The 24,424-nt window shown below is 37.5% G+C and overlaps 1 protein-coding gene across 1 annotated transcript; it reads right to left on the minus strand.

Moving 5' to 3' along the window:
• Positions 1-1,623: 1,623 nt before the first annotated feature.
• Positions 1,624-22,267, minus strand: LOC137254401 (very long chain fatty acid elongase F-like). Its single transcript, XM_067792031.1, has 4 exons — positions 22,082-22,267; positions 13,085-13,214; positions 12,827-13,011; positions 1,624-2,205 (listed from the first exon to the last, which is right to left on the minus strand). The coding sequence occupies exons 1-4, from the start codon at positions 22,265-22,267 to the stop codon at positions 1,624-1,626; spliced, it is 1,083 nt and encodes a 360-aa protein (XP_067648132.1).
• Between the last annotated feature and the right edge of the window lie 2,157 nt (positions 22,268-24,424).

Raw genomic sequence — 24,424 nt, forward strand, 5'->3', positions numbered from 1 at the left:
GTTACCATCGGCTGCCAGTTGATGCAGTTTACGAGTCCTGCGCTCACGATTGATATATTCGGCGAACTGTGACAACTTCCTACTATACGTGTGGGGGCGTCTCCGTTTATTGTGCAGAACGTCGTTTCTTCTATTTGATCCACCATAATCTCACCCCTACTATCTGCCTGCAAGTTTGAATGCCATAGGTCATGATGGGCATTGAAATCGCCCAAGATAATGCGATTATTGCCAGTGAGTAAGGCGCTGATATTAGGGCGGTATCCACTGGGGCAACAGGTGGCAGGAGGGATGTAGATGTTGATGATTTCTAGATTTGCATCGCCTGACCGGACAGATAAGCCTTGACGTTCTAAGACACTGTCCCTGCGGCCTATGTCGGGATCAAATAGATTATATTGAACTGAGTGTGTCGGTGATAAACGCCAGAGCGCCTCCATTTCCATTCTCGCGAACTTTTCTGTGGACATTATACCCAGAACAGGTCTGCAGAGCAGATCTTGCTGTGAGTTAAGTCTCTTAAATCGCAACAATGCGGATGTTGTGCCGCTTCATGAAATCGACTATCTCCGTGATCTTCCCAGTTAATCCATTACAGTTTCACTGCAGAATTCTGAAGTGCAACGGGGGAGACGTCGAGTGACTACTCCTGGGTTGTGAAAGGCTAGGACGCAACTGCAGTTGTGGCCCTGGGACTGGACGTCCTTGGGTAAGCTTGGGTATGCTGCCTGGTAACATAGTGCAATGAAACCCGTCGGGCGGTTGCCGTCGCGGATACCAGAACATCTAGGAAAGTGGCACCGTCCAAGGCAGGAGCAGCATTGGGCGGATGTCGCATACATATATATTCTGTGCTGGAAACGGTGCAAAAGGAGGTAGGGACTAATAGTCTGTTTCCCTGACCCAAACGATTGCTGCCGGAAAAGAGGGGGAGAGAAGACGGGGGCAGGGGCTGATACTCGGCATTGCTACTGACTCTACTATGGAGATTGTAGGAGTGAGTGGGAGCAGCCGTTTGAATTGGTGGCGCCGTGCGGGCAGCAGCGGGTACTTGTTGTGGCTTGCTGAGCAGCGGGCCTGCTGGAAGGTAGTGGGGGGGGGGGGGGGGGCACTAAAGAGTAGACTACGGGACGCCCTTGGGCGTGAACAGCAAGTAGCCACAAAAGATTTATAGAAATTCGTGGACGTCTGGTTTTGGGATCTAGCCCAGAACAACCTGCCCGATGCAATCATCCCTTACACGAGACACACTGACAAGAATATGACCGTCCTAAAAATATTCTTTTCCGGCAGATGCAGCAAAACCATTTCTCAGGACCGGGGTCAGGAGACGGACCCGGATTGGGTTCCATACCTTCCCGGAGCAAGAGAATATGGAGTAGTCCCGCTGCAAGGAGCTGCTGGGAGGATGCAACAAATTAAATGGAGTTACACTGAAATGACAGTCCTTGGTGGGGAAAAATCCCAAGTCGCTCCGGTACTTAGAACCGACTGCCTTGGGAAGCGCCTAATATACACGTTGAGTATAAAAATTGTATAACGAATCATCATCGTTTCCAACATTAATTGTATAAAATTTTGAATTCTCTTATTTTAATTTAATTTTCAATCCTTTTTTACGAATTATAATAATTTCTTCTCTTTTATTCTCTTATTCTTTGGTGATTTGATATATATATTTATATAAAAATTACCAAATAAATAAAGCAAAAAAACGCCTTGAAACAAATTAGCATAAATCCAAAATTTTGGGAATGGACAATCATTGAATAGAGGAAGCATTTGATGGATAGTACCCACGACAAATTGCAGCAGTTGTATTTGTGTTATATACTTTTTCCACCATAAAGATTTCTTTATATTCCCATCCAACGAACTCATCAAATAATATGTATACATAATCGTATGTATAAGGGTATTCATCATGGGAGCCAATGCAGCATGTCCACCAGTGCCTTGGAAACTGAGATAGAGGAATACGTAGGTGCTTATCATTACGTGATGGTAAACGTGTAGAAATGTTACTTGTTTGTAACTTTTGCGTAATATGAAAAATACTGTTTCCGTATAATCCAAAAATTTATTGATGAGGTATAAATAACCGCCAAGCATTTCAAAATTTTTAAATGGGTGATCATATGGGAGTTGTTCAATGCAGCCAAAACCGCGCGGTGATTTTATATAAACCAAAATTAAACGGCAACTCTGAAATTGATATAAGAAGAAATATGTAGAAAAAAGGAATTATAGAAAAACATTGTCAAAAAATATGTATGTATGTACATTAGGTCGTTCACAGAATGTATGGGATTTGCAAAAGTTTAAAATTTTGTCGCTCCACCAGCAATTTCTGACAGATTGGGTATAAAAAAACAACATCCGTAAAAAATCTGGACATCTGTAGTGTAAAGTTCCATGCGGAATTGACCTTAAGGCTGATAATGCACTAAAATGGTTAATATATCTAGAACAAATGATTTAGGAACAAATATCTATATAGAGACTTTTATGGTGAATGATATCAGGAATAAATCTTCTGTATAAAACTTTCACCTGCAGTGTCCTTTTAAGGATGTTTAATAGGACGAAGCTAATTTTTTTCTTTTAACGGCTAAATTAGTTACATTTCGTGGGGCACTTGTTCATTTGGGGATTGAATTTAAAATTTATATGCATTTTTAAAAAGGTGGGATGATCCTAAATTGAAAAGAAAACATTTTATTTTTTTTTCCCCATAAGCCACAGTGAGCCGAGCTTGCAACTCAGATTTTGCTTTTTATCAGAATTAAATTGAACCAGATTTGTTTTCGTTTTTAACTAAAATCGAGAGGAAAATTTTAACTAAAAATTTGCGCACTTTTCTTTTACTTCTGAACTCAGATTCAAAATAGGGAAAGACCATATTTCACTGCAGCATTTTTAAAATTTCTACCTTTTTAAGCGAATTCGAAAGTATATATTATGAAAAAAAATATATATATATATTTTTTTTATATATATATTAGGCCGGGTCGATTTGTGGGGAGGCAAAAAAATCGCCCATTGCTCTGTGAAAATCATATTCTAGGGATCAAAATAAGAAACTTTGCTGAAGGAACCATACCTCTAAAACGAATTCTGATGTCCTCGAAATTTTGGTAGGGGCAATTTCAATCATTCATTTTGATCCCTAGAATACGATTTTCACAGAGCAATGAGCGATTTTTAAATCGACCCGCCCTAATATATATATATATATATTTGGGTGGGTCGATTTGTATGGACGAAAGTTAACCGATATCGCGCCATCGATTTTTCGATAAGATTTGGGCTCAGGAAAAAAGTTCCACTACGCAAACCCAAAAAAATAATTTTCGAGCCTGCGAAATTTAATTTTTTTGACTTTTTTCGACATTGATTTTAAAGGTTTTTTTTAGATTATTTTTTTTTTCAAAAAGCTGTTATCGACAACATTTTTAGCGGAAATTTTTGGGTCGGACAGGGTATACATGAAAATTTTACAGTCAAATGAAAATTATTTTACTAGGTCATGAAAAAAACCTTAAAAATCAAAGTCGAAAAAAAGTAAAAAAAAATATTTAATTTCGCAGGCTCGAAAATTATTTTTTTGGGTATGTGTAGTGGAACTTTTTTCCTGAGCACAAATCCTATCGAAAAATCGATGGCGCGATAGAGCTATGTTTACTTTTATTGTAAAAATAAATGCTTTAAACATCTAATTACAAAAAGTAATAACTAGCCGATTACATAAACATTACTAAATACAATGGCTCAAGCAGAATAATGAAATTTAATATATTGGACGAATACGAATATTAGTATCACTGAGTGATGCTCACATCACTAAGCGAATATTAAATAAAGCCACAACAACAATAAAGCAAGCTGCCACTCTTTGTACGTAAACATATCAATCATCATTTACACACATATGTATGTACATACAAAGCAACGAAGAGATACCCGCAAACACATGTAATCATCAGCCGAAGTTGTACTCACATATACACACATATGGCTATGCGAGAGGCTATAAACTGCAAAAACACACGCATATAGCTGGTAACCAAGTAGTATATTCTAGAAGGAGAAACGTCTAGACATTTGGAGAAATATGCGGACAAGGCAAGAGTATAAAAGCAGCACAAGCTGAGTAATGAGTAAGCAATTTGAATTAAACACGCGTTTAGTTCTGAAGTAAGGGTTATTGTGAAGTACTCTCAAAGTAGTCTAATAAAGACCATTTTGCATTATTGAATAATGAAGTTATTTGTTCAACAGTTCAGAGATTCAAACGTTAGAAGAAGGTGGAAAAAGCAGCTTTCTTAATATCGCCTATACGGTTCTGTCAAGTGTATTTTGCGAAAGATTGAAGCCCACGTGAATCGGCTGATGGGACTCCATTTAATTTGTTTTGCATTCCTCCCACAAATTATCATTCTCCCAGCAGATCCATGCAGCAGGACTGCGCCATATTCTCCTGCTCTCGGAAGGTATCGAATTCAATCGCGCCAGACGGCGCCACCAGTTCATACAGCCGCTCTTACTCATAACTACAATCTCCGTAGTAGAGTCGGTAGCAATTCTTCTCCCCCTCTCTCCGGCACTAGCAATCGAGTAGATCAGGGAAACAGACTCTTAGTCCCTAGCACCTTTTCCACCGTTTGCCAGCACAAAATATATATGTTTGCGACATCTGCCCAATGCAGCTCCTGCTTTGGATGGTGCCACTTTCCTAGATATTCTGGTCTCAGCGATGGAAACCCCCCGACGAGTTTCATCGCGCCATGCTACCAGGCCGCAAACCCAACTACAGTACCCCAATGGTTACCGAGGGACGTCCAGTTTCTCCCAACTCAGGCGTGGTCACCCTTACCCCCAGAGTGACGATGTCTCCCCCGTTGGACTTCAGAATTCTGCAGTTAAACTGTAATGGGTTAACTGGGAAGATCACGGAAATAGTTGAGTTTATGAAGCGGCTTACCATCCGCATTGCAGCGATCCCAGGCACCAAACTCACGGCAAAATCTGCTTTGCACACCTGCTCTGGGTATAACGCCCACAGAAAAGATCACGAGAGCGGAAATGGAGGCGGTCTCGCGTTTATCACCCACCACTCAGTGCAATATAATCTGTTTTTCCCGACATCGACCGCAGGGACAGTGTCCTGTAACGTCAAGGCATATCTGTCCGGTCAGGCGATGTAAATTTAAAAATCACCAACATCTACATCCCTTCTGTCACCTGTTGCCCCAGTGGATACTGCCCTGATATCAGCGCACTACTCACTGGCGATAATCGCATTATCTCAGGCGATTTCAATGCCCACCACGATCTATGGAATTCTAACCTACAGGCGCACAGCATGGGCGAGATGTTCGCGGACCAAATAGAAGAAACGACGTTCTGCACGATAAACGGAGACGTTCCCACTCCTATGGTAGGAAGCTGTCACAGTTCGCCACATTTATCATTCGCCTTGGGGGAGTGTCCTTATCGCTACAACAACAACAACAACAAGCACAACAACATAAAATTTAAGAAAGAAAAGTGGGAGGATTACAAAACTTATACTGACAATCGCTTTGCTGCCCTTCCTATCCCGAATGATGCCCGTCAAGGGGAGCGTGCTTTCCGCAAGGTCATCGAATCCGCTTCGGCTCGTTTTATTTCCGCGAGAAGAATCCCGGAAATCTGGCCACATTTTCCGGTGGAGGCCGCAACTCTAGCGAGAGAACGTGACGATATAAGACAGCACGACCCCGGAGACCCCCAAATGAGGGATATAAACCAACGCATCAGATTGCTAGTGGATGAACACAAGCGGGCAAAATAGGAGGAGCACTTAAAGAATTGTAACCTCTCTGCCGGTGTAGGTAAGCTTTTGTCCACCGCAAGGTCCCTATAGAACTCGATTAAGCACGCCTTTGGCGATAAAGTGCTATCGGATGCGAAAAGATGCGCGAGCGGTTTTTGCCGACAATATGTAATGTATTGTATGGTTGACAAGGCCAGGCGGGGGCCAACAGACGCGCACACAAGCATAAATACAGCGCGTCCCCAATTACCATCACCGCCAAAGAGATTGAAGATTCCATCGCTCATTCTAAACCATCTAAGGCAGTAGGCCTAGACGGCATAGCCATGCCGATGTTTAAAAAACTAGGCAAAGATGGATTTAATTATCTAGCGCATGTCTTCAACATGTACCTGTCCACCTTCGTCATGCCCGAAAAATGGAAAATGGCCATGGTGGTTTCGCTATTAAAGCCTGGGAAAGCAGCTAACATAGGAGATTCATATCGTCCGATATCTCTTCTATCACCAGTAGCCAAAACACTTGAAGTCATTCTGCTTGCCTATTTCACTGCAAATTTGCGTCTTGCCAATCATCAGCATGGTTTTCGAAAACTACATAGCGCTACCACCACGCGCCAAATGTCGACCATATTGAACATCTACGTCGATGGCATTACGCTACCAACTGTCTTACACCCAAACATCTTGGGTGTGACATTTTTGAGAGCATGCAACCGCAATTGTTCCTAAAATCCAGAGCTGTAATAAAATCCTCAAATCTTTTGCCGGCAGCACTTGGGGTAAAGATAAAGAAACGCTCATTACCATTTACAAAGCAATTGGCCGGCCGATTGCATGGTAAAATATGGTCGCCAAGCCTATTCACTGGAAGAAAATACAGGGCTACCAAAATACTGCCGTCAGAACCGGTACGGGCTGTCTTCTTATGTCCCCAGAACACCACCTACACAATAAGGCGAGAGTACTCCCCATTAGGGAGAGAAATGAAATGCTGAACAAACAGTGTATGTTGAATACCAAGAAACCTGGGCATCCCAACAGACATCTGATTGATGAGGCTACACCTCCCAGGGTTGTCGTCTCCGTAAACATTATGACGAAATACGGCATCTGAGAACACAGCCGTATGAAAAAAGCACAAGCAGGTCCTCAGTGATATCCACAAACAGGCGTCGGACTTCCATGTCAGAAATTGCTCGGCGAATCCAGTTTTTAAAGAAAAATACCCAGAACTCGCAGAAGCGGAACGCACTCTCCCTAGGGAAACGCGCGTCACTCTAGCTGGACTTCGATCTGGGTAATGTAGTAGGTTAAACTTATCCAATACCTATTCAGAACCAACCCCGACATACAAAATGTATGTCCTGCTTGCAATGTGCCCCACATGACACCAACCATCTCTTCAATTGTAATTTGGAACCAACGCCTCTAACACCCCTCTCATTATGGTCCACCCCTGTTGAAACAGGAAGTTTCCTTGGACTCCCAGGAACGCTACTAGTCTTGGGAAAAAACCGCCCATCAAGAGTTGGCTCAAATCAATTTTTCAATTTTACACATGTATATCTCATAAAAAAAGTTGAAAATCTAGTGGGAAGTGCCGAGTTTAATAGGGAACATACTGTGTCTACATATGTATATTTTTTGAAAAACTTCATTTTCTAAAAATCGAATTTTGAGAACGCTCGGCCCCAGTTTTCGGCGTGAAAAGATACATTTTTTATCTTTTTTGCAGTTTTTTAAAATAAATTTCTGACTTCGAAATGATTCGATTTGGATTTTTTTCAATTCCTCGATTACAGTGGTTGTCATGGCAACGCTGCATGACATTACAACCAGTTAATAGCTAACTATTGGTAGTCAACTGGAAGCCAGTTAGTTTCCGGAATCCCGTAAAATATTAAATTATTAGTTAGCTATTTTTCGGCAATTGATAATTTTTTCTGCAGGTGATTTGGGGTTTTAATAAAAAAACTAAAATTTTTTGAGTCTCCATAGAGAAATCTTAACTTTGATTTCTGTGCGACGCGTAAAAGGGATCCAATCGGGTCCAATATTTCTATGTTAGATGTTTGATCGTGGAAATTCGTATGGAAATGTTATTTAAAAAGCTTTAGAAACCATTTTTATTTATTATGAATTTGGGGGTAGTGTATTTATGTGTCAGCCGGAATGCATTCCTTGGGAGCCGATGTCCCATTTATCATCAAAAACAATTGTCATTCTACACTATTTTAACCCCTGCATAGATCGTTTACAGTCAGGCCTGCCTTACAATAACCTACGCTAATTGTAATTATCAAGAGAAATCTAGTCTGCCCGTTCTTTCGACTTTCCAATTGTCATCAACACCAATTCGCATAGTTCAGATAACTTTTCTCACAAATACTCCAAAGGCAATCCCATCTTCTTTCAACACTGTCCAGAACTGCGAGCTTTAAATCATACATGTATGATGAGAGACATACGGTCTTTTTTATTCGTCGGAAGCGAACTTTGCATTTCAATCGCCTTTTCAGTCCACATCCACGGACCTACAAAATCATAATAAATCGTTGCTAGTATCTTAACAGTAATAGGGTTCGCAACGTATCGGCTTAGTATCTGGCAAAAGCCCATGATCATCAATTATACTCCTGAAAACTTACGGGAAGGTCTTTTGTAGCTACAAGAAGAAAAGGAACGCAGGAGTGATGCTTCATTAAATTTTTGGACGTGTCTGTTTTTTCTTTGATAACATCAAGTACATCATCTTGTCCTCGTTCAACGCAAGCCCCACAGTTTTCGTATGTTTATCCTTTCTCTCTTCCTTTTGTATACCAGCTCTGCACGGTCTTGCGTTCCTGTTATCGAGTTCATTATCTTGCAACCTATTTCTTTCACCAAACACATCAAACCCCTCGCACTCTTGCCGTTCACCCATACATTTTGTTCTTCTGCCATATACCGCGTACTTACGGGCCCGTACGCAGCTTGGCTCTAACGAGGGCGTCAATTTCCGAGGCATCGCAACATTCCTCGATCCCAAACTTTGCTTATGTCACTGCGTCTCATTTTCTTCACTGCATGGAGGTGTGTGCTTGTCTTGGCTGCCACAAGGCAGTGATCCGTATGGCTAATTTACGTTGTAACGTGCGCTGGTTGGCTGGTGTCATGCCTTCCCGCGATCAAGACGTGATCGACTTTGATTTCGTGTTCTCTTATTAGGAGACATCTGAGTAGCTAGCTGAATCTTTTTAAATCAAACTTAACGCGTTGCCAGTCATCAGAAAAATGAGATCTCATTCTCGATACTTATTAAATTTTTTATTAGTACTGAGGGAATATTCTACATAAAAGCATATCCATCGCGTAATTAGAAATTAACTTATGAGGATTTAAAAAATTACAAAAAAAGAAGAATATTGTTCGCCACTCTGTAAACTCAGCGAAATTATTTTTCCCTATAATTGGTAAATAAATATTTGTTAATAGCGTTTTCTTTTCTGGCAAAAGTGTTAAGCTTTTTGTACGCCGTGCAAGGCATGTAAATATATAGTACCTGGGCGACCGAGTTTGCTCAGAACGTTTCGTTGTGCTGGCAACGCTTCTTTTTTATTTTAATTTCGAATAGGTGGCAACCTTAAATGGCAATCCTACTCAAAAATGTCCTTATTGTAATGCGCAGTGAAATACCTTTCGTTTGATACCCATATCGGCATATCCCATGCAATTTTTTTTAATTTCGAATAGGTGGCAACCCTAAATGGCAACCCTACTCAAGAATGTCCCAATTGTAATGCGGAGTGAAATACCTTTCGTTTGATACCCATATCGGCATATCCCATGCAATTTTTTTAATTTCGAATAGGTGGCAACCCAAAATGGCAACCCTACTCAAAAATGTTCCTGTTGTAATGCGGAGTGAAATACCTTTCGTTTGATACCCATATCGGCATATCTCATGCAATTTTTTTTTTAATTTCGAATAGGTGGCAACCCTAAATGGCAACCCTACTCAAAAATGTCCCTATTGTAATGCGGAGTGAAACACCTTTCGTTTGATACCATATCGTCATATCTCATGCAATTTTTTTTTAATTTCGAATAGGTGGCAACCCAAATGGCAACCCTACTCAAAAATGTCGCTATTGTAATGCGGAGTGAAATACCTTTCGTTTGATATCCATATCGGCATATCTCATGCAATTTTTTTTTAATTTCGAATAGGTGGCAACCTTGTGAAACATTCTGAGTGGCAACACCTAGGTAGAAAATCTTAGAAGGTGATACATTATCTCTGTGCCAAATTCCATTTAAATCGGTTGAGCCGTTCCCGAGATCGTTCGGCTATACAAACAGCAAGAATTGCTCGTTTAATGTTATAAGATAAGATTTTGTTCTGTTCTAAAAAGCAGGTAAAGCCTTTACCGGGTATATCGTTCTTTTGTGAAAATTGTTGCCTGCTCGCAACGCAAAAGCGTTACTCTTTTACCCTGCATAAAATGGCGGTGTCGCAGTGCAACTCTGCTAAACTAGCTGATCGTGACAATTTATTTTCGTAACCACATATTTTTGGGCGAAGAAAATTGAAATGAAGGAAATTATTGCTAATGAATTTTTATTATCATTGACAGCGCGTGAAAATCAGCTAATACACGGGGTAGCCATTTGTGTTCTTTGCTTTCACTATAAATGTTGAAAATTTTCTGGGGTAGGAGTAACTCTGTTAGGGCTTTACGATTTGCTTAGGAAACAATTTATTTCAGAAAAGAAAACGGTATAAGATATTAACCTAATGATTGGCTTTCATTACGTCAAAATGACTGGCATCAAAACTGCCTTTAAGTGACGCGCTGGTTCTTTGGTGTCAAACGCGTTTCCATAATGCAGATAACTGATATTTATCTTATATATTATTTCTAATTGGGTTTTTTTTATGTGCAGGTCCCTTTTTCACTCTTATTTGGAATTCAAATATATAAATAAAGTTTTGGTTGTGAAGATGGAGATTCGTGCTACTAGATAGCTTTGGGCATAATTGGTCGTAGTGCTTTGGTTTAGCTATATATTATATTAAAATAATTTTTTAAAAATAAGCGATTGGGAGACACAAAGAAATCTATTTTTACTATGGCACTATTGTGAATATTTGATTAGAACTAACACTGCATTACCGGCAGCTGCTAACATTCTTCAGATGGCGGCGCAAGCGCATGTAAGTTTTTATTGATAGATGATTGATTGATAGAACAGCTGATTTCTGTTGATATTTGATATGAGACTTTTATATTTGTTGCGCAAAATGCGCACGGGTCCGGCTAGTATTTATTTATTTATTAATACAGTCTACAGAATACAATCCTTACAGACTAGTTGGCATAATAAAAACACTTTCTAAGCTAATTATTAATTAAATAACAAAAACAGATTTAATTTAAACCTATCAATATTCAAATTAAAAGTAATGAAATTAGAGTAGGTATTACAAAGCTTGATGCATCTAGTAATTGGCTCATTATCACCATAATTCGTATAATGCGTTGTACTTTCAAATATACGAACGTTCCTTAAACTACGAGGAGGAATATATAAAATCAACAAATTTTCTAGAGCTGCGCAAATATTTCCTTCTGTCATGCAAAGACTGCAGACCTAGCAGCTTACGCCGCCCATCATAAGAAGGGAGGAAACTATACCACTGAAGCTTACATAATGCGAATTTTGTAAATATCTTTTGCATGCGATTTTATGAATGTGTACAACCTATAACCTACTCCAAATTACGGAAAAGTATTCTAGGCGGCTCCTGACTAGAGAAATATATAGCGATTTTAAAGTCAATGGATCCTTGAACTCTTTGGTGTTTCGTCTTATGAATACTAGCATAGCATAGGCTTTAGACACCGTAAAGTCTATATGTTTCGAGAATGTGAGCTTTGAATCGGAGATAACACCCAAATCTTTCATTTCCTCACAACGAGATATTTTATAACTGTTTAGCTCATAGTCAAAAGTAATGTTTCTCGTATGCATTCTAGAAAACGTTTCTACATAGCACTTATTGATATTCAGTTCGAGATCGCGCTGCATTTTAAGACTATAAGAGTGGTCACGTATAACTGAGAAAATCTTCACATCGGGCGAATATCAGACAGTTAGTGAAGTTGAAGCAATTTGGTAAGTCATTTATAAATAATAAGAATTGGAGTGGACCACAGTGGGTACTCTGAGGTATACCTGATACAGCGTCTATCATAGTTCTTGATGATGCAGCTCCCATTTTAAGCTGGAATTTTCTTCCTGTAAGAAAGCTCTTAAAGAAGTTGAGTAGCTTGCCTCTTACTCCATTACACTCCAATTTTTTCAAAAGTATAAAGTGACTGACTTCATAAAATGCTTTGGAGAAGTGTATATGTACAACATCCAAATGCGTTAGGTTTTCAAAAGCGTTAAATATATGGTTTGTCAGTATGTTTAGATTCGTACAGGTTGATTTACCTGGAAAAAACCATGTTGGCAATTTGAAATAAAATTTAAAAATTTCTGGATGTTTTACCCGCTATGGCATGATATTTATCGTTGGTACGCCAGTTGGCCAACATGATAGCAAATTAATTTTTAATGTTAAATTTGCCAAATTGTTGGTTACTGGTCAATTCAACTGTCAAAAAGGACGGCAACGCATTTGATGTTGTATGACAAGTCGTTTTCATTGATATGACCAGGTTTGTCGTCAAATTTGACCTTCTGAAAACCAAACATACTACTATCTCTTCTTTATACTACAACTCTGCTCTATGCTATGTTCCTGTTCAGAGCGGGAGCAAAAAAAAAAACAGGATCCAGAGCAGCATAGCATTTTCAGTCACTGGCAGGCACAACAAAACATCCCCTATTCAAATTAAAGTATGAATATAGGGAAAAGTAAATTTACCTGTTTTTACAGGAGTCAAAAAAATACTTAACTCAAAACTGCAAACCTAATAATTAAATATAGAATAAAAAGAAACTGAATACTACTTACCATTGAGAACATGACCAAGTTATATATAATTTGAAATATATTATAAAATCTGATTACACGTTTAAGATTGTAGGGCTCACGATTTCGCATCAACCATGGACCGATACGAAAACAGAATAAGACAAAGGCAATATTGATAAGTACCAACGGAAGAAGTGCACCATGGTATGGCAAATATTTATAGGCTGTCAATATTGGAAATTTATTAATTTATTATATATTTGTATTGATATTATTTATATGAAGCAGCACGCTTACCTTCTGGTACCTCACTGGGACTTGTTAAAAAGTCAAACGCACTCTTTAATACACCAGCCATAATTTCCATGCTTTCGCGTAAAACTAACGCGTCTTTTCCAGTCGAGTGATAGTTTTGTGAAAACAAATACTTGATAACATACATAAATTTATATTTGATTAAATAGTTTGTAAAATAGATTTGATTTGCATATACTTAGTGCTCTCTAATAAAACTAAAGCGTGTTAAAATTGATATAAATGCAGTGGCATTGCAGTTGCACTTATAGATGACATACGTAAATGTATAGCGAGCATTCAGAGCATTGACATAATATATAATACCAAGAAGCATAAACCCAAATAGAAAAAATTGGGTCGGTCTATGTCAATTATCCCAAACTTTTTACTTGGAATTTATCACTACTAATGATGTGTCACTGATCCAATTGCAATAATGAAACTCTTCACCTAGAAAGACAATTTTTATGTCTCCAGTTTATCAAAGAAAAGTGAATATTTCGAAACTCACACTTACAGAATTTTGTAGGAAAAACTCGTATTTAAAGGAAGGCTTAAAACCTTATCCTGCAACTTGATTCGAAAGTCGTCAAATTACATGCATTCTTTTTCAAATGTGAAAAATTTCTTTCGATTCGAGTTACATAATCAGAACCCTGGACGGGGAAATAGAGCCAGGCCCTATATCAAAAGGAGAAGCATAAATAGTGATGGGAAGAAGGAGGGATATGGGGAGAGAGCGAGGGACGGAAAGAGAGAGGTGGAGGGGGTGAGAGCGGGTAGGGGAGATAGAGAAGAGCGTAGGAGATATAGCCTGCTCATAAATGTAGGGAAAGGAAGGAAGCGAGAAAAAAGTTAGGAAGAACCATTTAACTTGGGTTGTTTCGTGACAATATATTGACAACAAATACTGAAAATATATGTTTATCACACCTTAAAGTACAGGCGGAATTTAAAACTATAATAGTAGGGCCGTTTTCTCTTACTAGAATACGTTCCACGTTTTAAGGAACAACTTAAACACACTCAGAGAACGTCCCACTTATATAATCATCTTTTAACTGCTTTTTGAAAGCGTCCAATGTTTCAGATAACCACAAGTTCAATTTGTCTGCCCTAACAATTTCATTGCAGCGCTAAATATTTTTTTGAAGTAGGTTAGGTTAGATTAAAGTTGCCGGTCCGTGAGGACCTCATATAGGTTGAATGAGTGCGTACTGCTACCAGAGGTTCGTTTAACCACCAAATTGAAAAACCCTATCAAAAACCATGACATATGTTGTAAAATAACTCCGTCCTCTTGGCAAGTACTAGAAGCTTCTAAGACTCTGCCACTTGCTGCTGCTTTTAGATCTGACAACTGTATCATTCCTTATAGCTACAGTTTTAGCCTGGTAAGCGCAGCGTTCTCGATCATTTCCTCCTCCAACTCGCACTTCCTTCATCTGTTATTACTGACCAAACCTAATATAACACATTCGCGTACGTTATATCATTGAAATTGTAAAGCCAATTTTAGTTTTTCTAATTTTATACAAGTTTTTCGTGTTTTTGTAATTAATATGCATTTATAATTATAATATATATCAGCAATTACACTGTGCAACAGCCGGCTGGGTATTGGACCAAAACCACTTTTTTATAGGGATTGAGGGTTAAGTAGATATCGGCTTTCGAAGTTCGAAATTCTATATTTCGAAATTTAAATTTTTTTTTTAACGCGTTTAGCAAATTAATAAGTAAAAATGTGGTTGTGGTCCGCCTTTTTCATTTATTTAAATGGCTGAATTCTTTTTTTGAAAAATTTTGTATAACAGCTGTTTTATACGAGGTGAAAACTCAGAACTTCGAAAATATGAAAAACCTCATACTTCCGAATTTTCGCAACCCATATAAAAAATTTTAATATTGCTGTGAAGGTGGTTAAATGGCCTTTATTTTGATATGCATATCTTTAAACTGGCGGCCACCGTGGTGTGATGGTAGCGTGCTTCGCCTACCACACCGTACGCCCTGGGTTCGCACCCCGGGCAAAGCAACATCAACATTTTAGAAATAAGGTTTTTCAATTAGAAGCAAATTTTTCTAAGCTGGGTCGCCATTCGGCAGTGTTTAGCAAGCGCTCCGAGTGTATTTCTGCCATGAAAAGCTCTCAGTGAAAACTCATATGCCTTGCAGATGCCGTTCGGAGTCGGCATAAAACATGTAGGTCCCGTCCGGCCAATTTGTAGGGAAAATCAAGAGGAGCACGACGCAAAGTGGAAGAGAGCTCGGCCTTAGATCTCTTCGGAGGTTATCACGCCTTAAATTTATTTTTTTTTAATTATCTTTAAACTTTATGAAGAAAAATTTGGCAAAACCCCTGTTTGAGAGAAAAAATTCCTTTTTTACCAAAAATGTATTTTAACTACCAAAATTTCCAGCTGATAAAACTGTTGAATATTAAATAAATCATAAACTTGCATTAAATGTGCTCTCTTCAAATCAAAGCCCTGCGTTTTTATACTTATGAGCTTTTAACAGTACTTATGTCCAGTGTGCTTCCCAACAAACGATGATCAAGTGTGCAATAATTTTATTTATTTATTACGACGCTAAGAGCCTAGTTCAAAAACTTAAAAATATAATTGCATTAATTAACAAGTAAGGAAGGCTAAGTTCGCGTGTAACCGAACATTACATACTCAGTTGAGAGCTATGGAGACAAAATAAGGAAAATTACCATGTAGGAAAATGAACCTAGTGTAACCCTGGAATGTGTTTGTATGACATGTGTATCAAATGAAAGCTGTTAATGAGTATTTTGAAAAGGAGTGATCCTTAGTTCCATAGGTGGACGCCGTTTCGAGATATCGCCATAAAGGTGGACCAGGGGTGTCTCTAGAATGTGTTTGTACGATATGGGAATCAAATGAAAGGTGTTACTGAGCATTTTAAGAGGGAGTGGGCCTTAGGTCTATCGGTGGACGCCTTTTCGAGATATGGCCATTAAGGTGGACCAGGGGTGACTCTAGAATGTGTTTGTACGATATGGGTATCAAATGAAAGGTGGTAATGAGTATTTTAAAAGGGAATGGGCTTTAGTTCTATAGGTGAACGCCTTTTCGAGAAATCGCCACAAAGGTGGACCAGGGGTGACTCTAGAATATGTTTGTACGATATGGGTATCAAATGAAAGCTGTTAATGAGTATTTTGAAAAGGAGTGATCCTTAGTTCCATATGTGGACGCCGTTTCGAGATATCGCCATAAAGGTGGACCAGGGGTGTCTCTAGAATGTGTTTGTACGATATGGGAATCAAATGAAAGGTGTTACTGAGCATTTTAAGAGGGAGTGGGCATTAGGTCTATAGGTGGACGCCTTTTCGAGATATCGCCATTAGGGTGGGCCAGGGGTGACTCTAGAATGTTTGTACGATATGGGTATCAAACGAAAAGTGTTACTGAGCATTTTAAGAGGGAGTGGGCATTAGGTCTATAGGTGGACGCCTTTTCGAAATGTCGCCATTAGGGTGGGCCAGGGGTGACTCTAGAATGTGTTTGTATGATATGGGTATCAAATGAAATATGGTAATGAGTATTTTAAAAGGGAGTAATCCTTAGTTCTATATGTGGACGCCTTTTCGAGATATCGCCATAAAGGTGGACCAAGGGTGACTCTAGAATGTTTGTACGATATGGGTATCAACCGAAAGGTGTTACTGAGCATTTTAAGAGGGAGTGGGCATGAGGTCTATAGGTGGACGCCTTTTCGAGATATCGTCATTAGGGTGGGCCAGGGTGACTCTAGAATGTGTTTGTACGATATGGGTATCAAACGAAAGGTGTTACTGAGCATTTGAAGAGGGAGTGGGCATTAGGTCTATAGGTGGACGCCTTTTCGAGATATCGCCATTAGGGTGGGCCAGGGGTGACTCTAGAATGTTTGTACGATATGGGTATCAAACGAAAGGTGTTACTGAGCATTTTAGGAGGAAGTGGGCATTAGGTCTATAGGTGGACGCCTTTTAGAGATATCGCCAATAGGGTGGGCCAGTGGTGACTCTAGAATGTGTTTGTACGATATGGGTATCAAATGAAAGGTGGTAATGAGTATTTTAAAAGGGAGTAATCCTTAGTTCTATAGGTGGACGCCTTTTCGAGATATCGCCATAAAGGTGGACCAAGGGTGACTCTAGAATGTTTGTACGATATGGGTATCAAACGAAAGGTGTTACTGAGCATTTTAAGAGGGAGTGGGCATTAGGTCTATAGGTGGACGCCTTTTCGAGATATCGCCATTAGGGTGGGCCAGGGTGACTCTAGAATGTGTTTGTACGATATGGGTATCAAATGAAAGGATGTAATGAGTATTTTAAAAGGGAGTAATCCTTAGTTCTATAGGTGGACGCCTTTTCGAGATATCGCCATAAAGGTGGACCAAAGGTGACTCTAGAATGTTTGTACGATATGGGTATCAAACGAAAGGTGTTACTGAGCATTTTAAGAGGGAGTGGGCATTAGGTCTATAGGTGGACGCCTTTTCGAGATATCGCCATTAGGGTGGGCCAGGGGTGACTCTAGAATGTTTGTACGATATGGCTATCAAACGAAAGGTGTTACTGAGCATTTTAAGAGGGAGTGGGCATTAGGTCTATAGGTGGACGCTTTTTCGAGATATCGCCATTAGGGTGGGCCAGGGGTGACTCTAGAATGTTTGTACGATATGGGTATCAAACGAAAGGTGTTACTGAGCATTTTAAGAAGGAGTGGACATTAGGTCTATAGGTGGACGCCTTTTCGAGATATCGCCATTAGGGTGGGCCAGGGGTGACTCTAGAATGTTTGTACGATATGGGTATCAAACGAAAGGTGTTACTGAGCATTTTAAGAGGGAGTGGGCATTAGGTCTATAGGTGGACGCCTTTTCGAGATATCACCATTAGGGTGGGCCAGGGGTGACTCTAGAATGTTTGTGCGATATGGGTATCAAATGAAATATGGTAATGAGTATTTTAAAAGGGAGTAATCCTTAGTTCTATAGGTGGACGCCTTTTCGAGATATCGCCATAAAGGTGGACCAGGGGTGACTCTAGAATGTTTGTACGATATGGGTATCAAACGAAAGGTGTTACTGAGCATTTTAAGAGGGAGTGGGCATTAGGTCTATAGGTGGACGCCTTTTCGAGATATCGCCATTAGGGTCGGCCAGGGGTGACTCTAGAATGTGTTTGTACGATACGGATATCAAATTAAAGGTATTAATGAGGGTTTTAAAATCGAGTGGCCCTTAGATGTATATGTGAAGGCGTTCTCGCGATATCGAACAAAATGTGGCCCAGGTGATCCAGAAAATCATCAGTAGGGTACTGCTAATTTATTTATATATGCAATACCACTAACAGTATTCCTGCCAAGATTCCAAGGGCTGTTGATTTCGCCTTGTAGAACTTTTTCATTTTCTTCTACTTAATATGGTAGGTGTCACAGCCATTTTACAAAGTTTTTTCCAAAGTTATATTTTGCGTCAATAAACCAATTCAGTTACCATGTTTCATCCCTTTTTTCGTATTTGGTATAGAATTATGGCATTTTTTTCATTTTTCGTAATTTTCGATATCGATAAAGTGGGCGTGGTTATGGTCGGATTTCGGCCATTTTTTATACCAAGATAAAGTGAGTTCAGGTAAGTACGTGGGCTAAGTTTAGTAAAGATATATCGGTTTTTGCTCAAGTTATTGTGTTAACGGCCGAGCGGAAGGACAGACGGTTGACTGTGTATAAAAACTGGGCGTGGCTTCCACCGATTCCGCCCATTTTCACAGAGAACAGTTACCGTCATAGAATCTATGCCCCTACCAAATTTGAGAAGGATTGGTAAATTTTTGTTCGACTTATGGCATTAAAAGTATTCTAGACTAACTAAATGAAAATGGGCGGAGCCACGCCCATTTTGAAATTTTCTTTTATTTTTGTATTTTGTTGCATCATATCATTACTGGAGTTGAATTTTGACTTAATTTACTTATATACAGTAAAGATATTAAATTTTTTGTTAAAATTTGAATTAAAAAAAAAATTTTTTTAAAAAGTGGGCGTGTTCTTCATCCAATTTTGCTAATTTTTATTTAGCACATATATAGTAATAGTAGTAACGTGCCTGCCAAATTTCATCATGATATCTTCAACGACTGCCAAATTACAGCTTGCAAAACTTTTAAATTACCTTCTTGTAAAAGTGGGCGGTGCCACGCCCATTGTACAAAATCTTACTAATTTTCTATTCTGCGTCATAACGTCAACCCATCTACCAAGTTTCATCGCTTTAACCGCCTTTGGCAATGAATTATCGCATTTTTTCGGTTTTTTCGAAATTTTCGATATCGAAAAAGTGGGCGTGGTTATAGTCCGATATCGTTCATTTTAAATAGCGATCTGAGATGAGTGCCCAGGAATATGCGTACCAAATTTCATCAAGATACCTCAAAATTTACTCAAGTTATCGTGTTAACGGACAAACGGACGGACGGACGGACATGGCTCAATCAAATTTTTTTTGATACTGATGATTTTGATATATGGAAGTCTATATCTATCTCTATTCCTTTATACCTGTACAACCAACCGTTATCCAATCAAAGTTAATATACTCTGTGAGCTCTGCTTAACTGAGTATAAAAATGTGTACTTAATCTAATGCCAATTTCACATAGAGGCTTAATGAATTAATTAAACAAGTTTTCTACATTAAAACCCTAATCGAACTCAATCTTCCATACAAAATACAAATCCTTAATTATCTCATTATTGCCTTATTGAATGCCTAATCGAGTGAAAAATCCAGTCGGTTTTGCTTGGTGCTTCGAATTTTATTGTCAATGTAAGAAATGACAATCAAAAATAAATTATTTTCAATAATTTAAAAAGAATAGAAAAACACGAAGAAATTCAAAATTTAATTTTCGCTGCATTTGCTGCAAAAGATGATATGGCTTTTTCGAAAATAGGCACATATTTGGTTAGGTGGAATATCTATGGGCAATTGCGCATGCATTTTATTTTGATTGTATTTATAGTTAAGAAGAAAACGGCTGCTTTCTATTTTTTGTAAAAACGGAATATTTTAATTATTAATTTAATAATTATTCATTAAATAAAATTGTGACTTAATTATATCATTAAATAAAATTGTGACTCGATTAAGTTTCTGTGTGAAAACGGTATAAATTTCTAAATGTTTAAATTAAATAATTTAATTATGACACATGTATCACTAGTGCATTTAAATCTCAACGACTATATAATTTAATCGGCCTAGATTTGGTGTAAACATACAACCGGCTCTTAAATATGTTTCTATCACATTTTTTTTATATATTCAGGTAGTTCGTTGAAGTATTTAAACCCTTTGTAAAAAATACTATTTTGCTCCGATTCCGTTTTATAATTTGCCAATTTAAAATCATTTCTCTGCCTGTATTTAGTATATCATGGACCTCGTAGTTAAATGTAATAATAATGTTATGAGATACTCTGGCAAAATTCCGTGCTTTATATTATAACTCAATTAAATTTTTTATTTAATAATTTGGGAAAAATTTAAACAACGTGCATTCAGAACGGACAAGGTGACAACTGTTTCGATTATACCTTGTAAATCTCTTCAAAGCCTTTTCTCCCGGGAGTGAGATTTAGAAGGTATAATCGAAACAACTGTCGCCTTGTCCGTCTTGATGCCACGTTGTTTCAATTTTCCCAAATTATTAAATAAATTATAAAATTAAAAATTGCTTGAAATAAATGTTTTCATACATTTAAAGCAATACGGCCAATCCCCGATTAACTCATATAAATTTCATTGTGTTGAAGAATATTTATTGTTTAACGCTCATCCAATTTAAACTTAGAAGCATGTTTCTTATAAGAGTATCACAACGTTTGCTTAAAATAAAGCGCATTGCTTTATTTTGCATTTTTTGCAACTTATCAATTTGCGAATCTTTCATAATAAACAATATTGTTGAGCAATAAATAAAGTAAGGCTGAACTATGGATCTATAAACCTTTACTTTGTAATAATTACTTAAGTTTTTACAAGTTCTTTGAATAAACCATAATTTTTTTGCTATTTTACTTACTTTATAGTCAACATGGGTATCAAATTTTAATTTGAAATCAATTTGAACACCAAATATTTAATCGTATTTACTTTTTCAATTTCAATATTATTTATTGTAATAGTTCCAAAATTAGCAATGATTTTTCTTGAAATAGGCATTTATTTAGTTTTTTCTATATTAATTTTAAGTCTGTTAGTACACAGCCACCGTGGTGTGATGGTATCGTGCTCCGCCTACCACACCGTATGCCCTGGGTTCACACCCCGGGCAAAGTAACATCAACATTTTAGAAATAAGGTTTTTCAATTAGAAGGAAATTTTTCTAAGCGGGGTCGCCCCTCGGCAGTGTTTGGCAAGCGCTCCGCGTGTATTTCTGCCATGAAAAGCTTTCAGTGAAAACTCATCTGCCTTGCCTACTTTGTAACTTTATTCTTATATCATTTTCATGTTTGCCATTTATAGAAATTAGAGCATCATCAGCGAAAAGTCTTATGAAGCTAAATTTCAAAACAGAATTTATATCATTAATATAAAGGTTGAATAAAATTGGAGCAAGAACAGAGCCTTGGGGTAGGCCAATCTTAACATCCACTTCGTCTGATATTTTCGAACCAATTACTGTTACTTGTTTGCGATTTGTTAAACCAATCCAGTTCAACATCCGTAATACATATTCCTTCCAATTTTTCTAATAATATTTTTTTATCCATAGTTTCGAAAGCTCTTTTAAGGTCAATGAAAACTGCTATTATCGCTTTTTTATTATTAAGTTCTTCATTCCATTCAGCTAAAACCATATTCAAAGCTGTTTCACAGGAATGATTTTTTTTTCTAAATACTGATTGTTGAGGAATGGGTATATTTTTTTCTTCCAAGTATTGAACCAACTGGTTTTTTACCGCAAGTTCTAAAATCTTTTCATCACTGGCCAGTGTATTTGTCGGACGTAACTCCTCTGCTTTGATTGTGTTATTAACTTTTTCGATTGGCACAATGGTAGAAGTTTTCCAAATACCTGGACCTGTGCCACTACTTAAACTTTCATTTATGATTTGCGGATAGAAGTATCCTAAATATGATATCATGTATTTAACAACACCATCTGATAACAGCTTTTTTCCACCTCGCTTAGCTTTAAACGTCATGACAAGTTCGATGACGTCATTTGTATTAACTTTTACAAATTTGAAAATTCCATTCAACTGAATAAGAAAATTTACTTCTGTATAAAATTATTCAATATTATTGCAAATATGTATCCTCAATGCTATCAACAAAATATTTATTTAAAGTGTTAGCAATTTCAGAATCATACATATATGCTGGACCGTTTATCAAAACTTTCTTGAAGGAAGAAATGAGAACAGCTGAGATTTAGTACTCATTCAATAGCATCAAATATTTGATAAAATTCTATAATACCAGCTCTAAAATAAAAAAAAAGTCTGAAAAAGAATGCGAAGCAATTCTGCAATCGAACTTTGGTTTTGTGTGCCCTAAATTTAGTATTAAAACAAGTTTGGTAAATACTACTCCAGTAGTGGAATCACTCTATACGCAGTATTTTGATGAGCCGATTATAAAATGCGAGTCGTGGGCTCCCAACAAGATATGCCGAACCTGCTATCACGATTTACAAAAATGGTCTACCAAAGAAATTAATCAATTGCCCTTTGGAGTTCCTGCAATTTGGTATAAACCAAGTAATTATGTACTTAGGTACGGTATTGTATATGACCATATGTATATGTTATATGATGTATATAACAGAAGCACTTGTCATGTATGCTTAAATTACCATATTGGCATTGCATTGAAAGTTTGTATGTGGGACTGCCAAGACATATTCATAATATTCCCGCACCTCCCAGAAGAAGCTCTTGCTAGGCAACGTTAGAAACAGCTTCTGTGAATATTCCATACGAAGGTGATTAGACATTTGTTCCATCTGAATCAACTGGATTAATGAGGTTCATTACACAACGGGAGTTAGATGAACTGGTGAGAAAACTCGCACTATCAAAAAGTCAATCCGAAAAATTGGCACAATTTTTAAAGTATGGAAACTACTTGGCATTAGATGTAAGAACGTCGGGCTATTGTGACAAGCAATAGTGATGGAACGATATTTCGCTATTGGTGATTGCATCGCCGCGAATGAAAAATCGCTAATAGCGATAGCTATTGCTGTCCAAATGTATCAGTGATTGGCGATTATAAATTATAGTAAAAAAGAAGTGAAATGTTACAATTTTATGAGCCCATAAATGAAACGCACGCAAAGCCCGGTGATAATTGTACAAGTCCCCGTTCATATAAATATTTCATGAAGTGTATAAAAGAGATTAAATGACTGAATTTTTTTGTTTTTAATTATAAATGACGCCAAATAGACTTGGGTCTTTAGACTTGGTCTAAGAATGGTTGCCTGTGTAATTCCTAAGTTAATACTTCTAGGCAGTATCCGTTAGCAGTTTTAAAAAGTTTTGTGTTTTTGATGGAAAAATAAAAGAATTATAGAATTATATATCACTCGTCTTATTGTAAACAGATGTAACTCAAAATTTCAGTTTTTTGGGAGAATGCAATTCAAGTTTTGTCATATTATATGGTTGAATTCTCCGGCTAATTTCTAGGGCACTGAAATGGGTGGCTAATTTTCTGTTAAAAAATATTTTTATAATAGCTTGAAGAATTTGCTATATTTTTGCTCTGCGTTTTTCATTTAAAACAAACTCACTTTACTATAAAAACATTATGCAGCCAAATACAACTTTCAGAATAAATTCATACGGAGTATTTCTGAATACATCGGTGTAGTATAAAAATAATAGTAAATAAATCATGTTTTTATGGTGTCACATACACAGATTTATTTCAGATTGATTCATCGTACATTTAAAAATCAAAGCATTTTCAATTAGCAAAATTTATAAAACAAAGATGCATAGACATCTAATTCCACTAGTTTCATCTCATTGAGTGTAAAACCAGACTGAACATAATGTCGTCAGCCAGTTAATAATATATATCATAATATCTCAGTAAATTAGAATTCCACCTTACATCAGTTTACAATAGAAGGTACATATTTTTTTCTTTTTATTCCAATTTTGGTTCATATATTCTGTATACTAACTTAAATTAATTACTCCGATAAACAAACTTAAACATTCATTTTTTATATCCAAGTATGTATACAAATTGCAAATTCGCTTCTTAAAAGTAAATAAAGGGATCGC

The sequence above is a fragment of the Eurosta solidaginis genome, chromosome 5 (genome assembly GCF_040869045.1).
Source record: "Eurosta solidaginis isolate ZX-2024a chromosome 5, ASM4086904v1, whole genome shotgun sequence".
In the NCBI taxonomy this organism is placed as follows: Eukaryota; Metazoa; Arthropoda; class Insecta; order Diptera; family Tephritidae; genus Eurosta; species Eurosta solidaginis.